The 6,825-nt window shown below is 37.1% G+C and overlaps 2 protein-coding genes across 3 annotated transcripts in view; both read right to left on the bottom strand.

Moving 5' to 3' along the window:
* tap2a (transporter associated with antigen processing, subunit type a) overlaps positions 1 to 2,816 on the bottom strand; it is a 7,605-nt gene extending 4,789 nt beyond the window's left edge. The window contains exons 1-4 of one of the 2 annotated variants that reach the window (XM_024293507.2): positions 2,256 to 2,816; positions 1,771 to 1,885; positions 687 to 817; positions 307 to 512 (exon numbers count right to left, since the gene is read on the bottom strand). In XM_024293507.2, coding sequence (XP_024149275.1) covers positions 307 to 512; positions 687 to 817; positions 1,771 to 1,885; positions 2,256 to 2,751 — 948 coding nt within the window. In that variant the 5' untranslated portion in view covers positions 2,752 to 2,816. The remainder of the gene's footprint in view (positions 1 to 306; positions 513 to 686; positions 818 to 1,770; positions 1,886 to 2,255) is intronic. The other variant, XM_024293512.2, reaches the window with a different exon arrangement.
* A 930-nt stretch (positions 2,817 to 3,746) lies between these two features.
* psmb9a (proteasome 20S subunit beta 9a) overlaps positions 3,747 to 6,825 on the bottom strand; it is a 3,732-nt gene continuing 653 nt past the window's right edge. Inside the window, exons 3-6 of the mRNA XM_024257790.2 lie at positions 5,881 to 6,012; positions 4,348 to 4,477; positions 4,102 to 4,243; positions 3,747 to 4,016 (exon numbers count right to left, since the gene is read on the bottom strand). Of these exons, the coding sequence (XP_024113558.1) occupies positions 3,889 to 4,016; positions 4,102 to 4,243; positions 4,348 to 4,477; positions 5,881 to 6,012 (532 nt within the window). The 3' untranslated portion in view covers positions 3,747 to 3,888. The remainder of the gene's footprint in view (positions 4,017 to 4,101; positions 4,244 to 4,347; positions 4,478 to 5,880; positions 6,013 to 6,825) is intronic.

The following is a 6,825-nucleotide window of genomic DNA, read 5'->3' on the forward strand; positions in this document are numbered from 1 at the left end:
ATGATTGCAATTGCTATTGATTGTAGCATCCACGTCACTGCTTTTTCAAACACACATTTTTCATTTGCTCCTGATTCACCACAATCTGAATTTGAAATACTTGGGAACACATTTTTAATCTTAATTTCCTTTATATGTCTTTATTTTCATGAGAAAAATGCTATAAGAACATGTTAAAAACACATTTTTTGTTGGAGTAGGTCTTTAAAGAAGCTACTTTATCAGTTAAACCAAATAAACATAAGAAAAAAAATTAACAATTGAGCACATTTAGAGAATGTTTTTATCTATGAACTTCTGCTGTACCTGGTATTTTGTGTCATAGATGTTCTGGATGAGACCAGTGATTGGAGTTTCCATCAACACGAGGAAGGTGAGTTTCCATGACAGACTCATCATCAGGGTGATCATGCCAACTGTCTTGATGAAGGTCCTCAGCAGGACGTTCACGTTCAAACACACTGTTCTTGCCATCAGTGTTGTATCTTTGGACAACCTGGATGTGATTTCACCTGAAAGAATACGTAGAAGTTAGTTGAATGCTATTGGCTATCACAAACCCATCCATCCAGAACCTGTCTCTACTACTAATGCCCAAAGACAGCGCACACCCTGGACAGTTCACCAGTCTATCACAGGGCATCATTACATATGATTTCTGTAATTTACATCTACGAGAGCTTTACCTGTCTTTATGGTCTCAAAAAATCCTATTTCCTGCTTGCTCAAGGCTTCAAACAGCTTCACCTTCATTCTGCATGTGAATGAGCTGATGGCACACATTAACACCCCCCCTCTGCAGCCGGCACTCACAGAACTAAACAAACATACAAAAAGCAAAAATTAGATTCTGACATACACTGAATGAAATGTTCTTTGTGGGGATTTTTGAGGCTGATCATGTGATGCTTTTAACACATCAAGGAAGGAGCAGTTCCAAAAAACGGCCTGAGAAAACAGCCTGAGCTTATTTAGGTGTTGTTTTTGTCTTTTATGCAAAAATGCAAATGCAAGAAAAGAAAAAAAGGGTAATAGTGGTTTGACATCAGAAGAGGGAAACAATAACAGTGGTCAATCTTGATGAGTTGCTGCGTGAAGTTGCGGCTAGAGTCTACACTTCCTTAAAGTCCCACTTCGATCATCTTTTCATCTATTCTAAAAGTCTTCCTCTGGTCTTTTAATTATGATTTTGCCATTTTAATCCAAAATTAAAAAAAAAAACTGTCGTTTTCTAGGACAAAGTTTCTGCACAGCGCCAGTTCATTAGAAATTCATTTATGAGTTGTGGGCAGAACCCTTGCCACAGCGTGAGCCCACCCTCACTTCCTGTTACCCACCCATGTTTACACCCTTCCCTGCTAGCTACTATTACCATACCAAAAAAATGGTTAGAAATTTTGGAGCTATCAGCTGTTCAGTTTGAGGCAGACAGCAGCTCAGATGGGGAAAATGAACATGTACATGGTCATGGATCTATCTGTCAACAAGTGGATGCATCAGAATGCCCTGGCCCCTCCCCTTCTACATCACAACTACAATCTTTTTAAAACTGCATTTTTTCATTTGCTCCTGAGTCACAATGATTTGAAGAAATAAATACTAAGAAACACAATTTTAAGCTTAATGTTCTTATTGCAACCAAAATTATCATCAAATAGGGTTTTAGGAAGAAAATGGGTGCAAGAATTTAAAATGCTACATATTGTCATCTGGGTGTCATGGTCCAACCCATGGTCTCAAAGAAGATAGATGCTGGAAATCATGCCTCACCTTCCCACAGAGTACAGGCCCATGAAGAGGAGAGCAGATATAAACTCGTTTTGTTCAAAGTTACTTCCCAAAATGTCAATGACTCTCCCAGTGTAGAACGGGATGAACATCTCGCCTGAGAAGAAGCAGATTCAGCCAGAATGTTGAAATACTGTCAATATTTTTAGTTAATAGATAATATAAGAACACATTTATTATTATGTGGAAACGAAATTCCCACTTTAGCTTTTTTTATTGGGCATAACTGCAAATATCACAAACTAAAACAAAGACGGACGTTCCATTATGGTCTGGGTTGGGCCCCAAAATAACTAAATGTGCCCCTGCAGAAAAACAAAAATACTACATCCCAGTTTTTAAAATTATTGTATTTGTTTTTCGAGATTTGTATTCCTCCAAATATTTGACACCACTGCAGTTGTTATTGCTTAAACATATTATTCTGAAGACATAAAAAAAAGAAAAAGTCATCAGGGTTTACTCACAGAGGACTGCCAGTGACAGGAACACTAATCCTGCCAGCAGCAGCAGATAGTCGGGCTTGAACAGTCGGAGAACTCTCATGAACAGAACTCTGGACTTCTGCTTCTCCTCTCTGGTCCCGGCAGCATCATCTTGGTCCGGGATGGTGATCTCCCAGAAGAGCGCAGCGCCCAGCGCCGCTCCGGAGAACATCAGCCAGCAGCGCGCGTCCGCGGCGCCTCCACACAGACTGTCCTCACCGTGCAGCGTCCTGCTGCCGCTCTCGAACACCGCCTGGAGCACACTGTGTGCTGTTATGTACCGAATCAGAACCGGCTTAATGTCTCCAAGAATGACCTGAACTGTGAGAGAAACAGCAGACCATCGCAGAGCCGCAGACAGCCACAGACGCGCGACATGACCGAGGAAAATGAAACGATCTGACGCGTAAAACAAGCAGAGATCGAGAGAAAGCGCTAAAATCAGAGCAAACACTTTACGGATCATCCTGTCTGCCATTTTCCAGCAGCAGCTGTCCTCGTGTGACCTGGGCTGATGAAGCTCCACTTTAGTTTCTGTTTAGTTTCACTTTCGTTTATGGACAGAACAGGGGTTTCCCTGAAACAAGCTGAGGCACTGCAGCTGTAGCCAGCCTTTATATTCGAACAAACTGACCATAACAGTTTGTTATTTATGCCATTATTTAACTGCAGAAAGTTCAATATAAATAAAATGGAATTCATTTTTTATTTAATTTGTCCAAATCCTTAATTTTGCTCTGTGGAATAGACAAAAAGTACACACCAACCAAGTTATATGTATTGTAGATACTCATGATTGTTATTTACAGGCTTCTGCAACCTTTAACACTAAAAGAGTAATTTGGTCCGGTTTCTTACCACAAAAAAAACAAAGTCCCACCTCACTGTTCACAAAAATACACTTTATGTTTTTATGTTCAATTGTTTATAAAAATGTAGCTTTTAAATATCAGCAATAATTACATAATATTAGAATAATTTTGTTCTAGAGATACCAGCTTTAACGTATTCTTCTGTTGACAGCACATACTAATTCTTTCCAAAATAAAATGCCCCCTGTGTCAAATAAGATCCTCCTGCAACAGTAGATTGACCAAAAATGCAAGAAACTAAAGTCAAACACAGCATTTTTTTTATCACACTAACTTCAGTGTGTCGCCACCTTCTTCTCATTTTACTTTTAAATATAAAGAGGAAAATAATATTGTAAAATTATTATTTCTAAATCTGTATGTGCTTAAGCTTAAATATATGTGGAAGGAAAAGAGTAATTGAAACATTCAACCCATTTAGAACGTGAAATTTTCATTTTTCATTTTTAATGTTTGTCATCAGGTGCTGTTGCTTATGTGGTATAAACAACGCAGCGTGTAGCATTTTATAAAACGTTTGACCTATTGAGGGATCAGATATGATGCTAACTTGACATGCCAAATGTCTTTTTGAAACAGCTCCAAATAAAAAACACAGACACTGAGCCTAACAGGGTTTTATTTATTTGTGAAAACATCAGCTAGTTTCTGTTTCTTTTTAATGTTAAAGGCCTAGTTCAGTGCAGAGTTGTTAACAGATGACCCAAACAAACTCCACAGATGGTGCAAGTGAAAAACTAAGGTCACTGATCAAAAAAGGTCGGTAGGTCATTTCCGAGAACGACCTTCTCCTCTGTGCTGTGCTCATCGATGGTGACCATGTAGGCTACGCCGCCACTGGAGCCGTCACGGTTCATGGCCAATGCAAGAGCTGCAGGAATAACAAAAAAAAAGTGGTTCAAGTAAGAAAATAAGGAGGATGAAACAGAAACAAAACAGTTTGAGGATAAACTCACTGTTGACCACAAACTTCTGGCACTCCTCCTTGGTCATTCCTCTGCGATACTCAGCATCAACAAACCCGTAAACATAGGAGCTTCCTGAGCCTCCAATGGCAAAAGGCTGTCTGGTCAGAAGTCCACTGAGGGTGGCAAACACCTGCAGGCCAAAAGGCAGGAAGGCAGATAAAGATGAGACTCAATACAACTGACACATTTCATTGGAGCCATTATAATGAAGATGCCGTAACTTGAGATCCTGACCTGTCCTCCTTCCCTTCTGTCCCAGCCAGCGACTATTAGATGTGCCGACAGCTCCTCCTTGTACTTGTAGGAGATGTTTTTCACCAGAGTGGCAGCTGAGCGAACCTGAGGGTCCTCATCTATCTCTATGCTAACAAAAACAGAATGTTTCACTCAATCAGCTGACTACAATCCAGTTGTGGTGAAATACAAAGTCCTCAAAAACTAAACAAAAACAGGTCATCTCTCTTTTTGTCACTGTATAGAAGAAAATATTTGTAATAAAAAGTATATTTGAAAAGTTCCAACACAACACTTTAACCACAAGAGTATAGCGTATAACGTGTTTGCTGTATAAACATGTTTGCTTTACATAGGTTGAGGGAATTTTGGTACTAAACCTTCAAAAATAATTCTGCAAAGTAAAATGTTTATCTTTAAATCATAAAGAGGGTCCTTGAAGCCAAATTTTTCAGTTTTAAATTTTATATTTACAAGTCAGAAAACAGAAAATTAAAACATATTTTTCCAGACGACCAGACAAATTTAAAATAAAAATTTAAATAAATGCCAAATGTAAAAAAAAAAAAGTTTTATAGGGGACATTATAAAAAAACTCACTTCAAGTTACAATGCAAAACTTATTTTTAATTATTTTAGAAAACGAATTGCTGTTCTCTACTTATCAATGTAATTCATCAGAAATTCTAAAAACCACAATAAATATGAATGTGTGATAGTATTATTACAAAAACTCCTAAAACTTGTGTCAAAGTCAAGGCCCGGTGGCTAGTTCCGGATTAAATTGGTTTAAATTGACTTATTCTGGAATAAAATTCGTGCATTTTTATTATTCGTAATTATGTTTAAAAAGCTACAGTTTAAAATTTTTTAAAAAATAATCATTCTGCTAGCTTTTTAAAATTATTTTGGCATTTACTAAGATTTTTGTTTTGGCTAATTTAGGCTTTTTTTCAGTTTTTAGGCTATTTTGGAGTTTAGCCAATATTTCAGCTAAAGCTAGTTGTTTTGGCTAATTATTTAATATTAATAATGTTATTTTTTTTTTGTTTTTTTAGACTGTTTTTGGCTGATTTAGGCTTTTTTCAGGTTTTTAGGCTTTTTAAGTTTAGCCATTTTTTTCAGGTACATGCTATCTGTTTTGGCAAACCTAAGTTTTTTTTAGGCCAATTTGGCATTTAACTAATCAGCTTCAGTAATTTCAGCTATAAGCTTCATTGTTTTTAGCTATCAATTTCAGCATCTTCAGGTATCAGCACTAGAATCTTCAGCAGCCAAATTCAGCTTACATCATTCACACTAGCAATATCGCAAGAAATACTAAATATTTAGTTCATAATTATGTTAAAAAGTTACTGTTTTAAAATAATAGTTTTAGAGTGTTCAATAAATGTTTATCCTGCTCAACCCGCAACCTAACGTGTGTTTTGGATTTTGGCCTCTTGTGGGATTGAGTGTGACACCCTCACCCTAGAAGCATTTTCATGACTTGAAGTGAAGATGAATTCTCTGTGACAGTTCTCTGTTTTTTACCTGTGGACATCGAGCTGGTAGTTGACCATCTCAGCGATGGTCTGAGCATCTGCTGCAGATCCTGACAGAGCACAGTAGATCTTATCATGGAGGGGGGACAGTTTGTTCATCACCCTGTTGACCACCGAGGCCCTGGATGGAGGAGGAGATGGTTTCAAAGATAGTGTTGAAAATGTACTAAAAAGTACAAGTTATCATCAAGAGGTACATTTGAGGAATCACAGCTGTACCGTATGACAGAACGAGGGAACATGCAAAGATGCAGACTGGAGGCTAAGATTTGTTCATGCCTATATAAGTCACGCATGCAGTAACTTGAGGTTTGATACTTGTGAGTAATGTGTTAATTATTATTATTTGTAGCTCCAGGACATCACTTTCAGTAAAAGAAAAATAGAAGTTCTCTTTATAATACTTTTGAATTAATGTATAAGAACCAACTGCCTTTTTTTGCATCCCACAACTTTAAAAATAGTTAACCCTATGTAACCATTTGTATCACATTTTCATATATGATACACCCATTTCTGAGACCCCCCCTTTTGCATGATCCAAACTTTCATTAAAAAAAAACAAAAAACCGTTGCATTTAACTAGATACATATTTTGTCCCCTGTAGTTCATCATCATTCCACTAGAGGCAGTGGAGAGACTTTTCTCGCTAATTTCAAAATGGCTGCCTCCATAAAATCTCAAAAAAACTTTTGGCAGGAAAAAGTTAAGCTAATTTTCAGAACTTTGTAGTGAGTGTTAATCACTTTATTCATTTTTTTAAAACAAGCATTTGTTGTATTGAAACGATGCAAAATTTGACGATAATTATTTGTTCATGACACAGTTACGCTGTTTTAAAAAGGTATGGATCAAATTTGAGATAAAACCATCAAACATGTTTTGTGAATTCCATCAAAGGCTTTGAAAAACATTTTAATTGAAAAAAAAGAA

The sequence above is a fragment of the Oryzias melastigma genome, linkage group LG11 (assembly GCF_002922805.2).
Source record: "Oryzias melastigma strain HK-1 linkage group LG11, ASM292280v2, whole genome shotgun sequence".
Taxonomy (NCBI): Eukaryota; Metazoa; Chordata; class Actinopteri; order Beloniformes; family Adrianichthyidae; genus Oryzias; species Oryzias melastigma.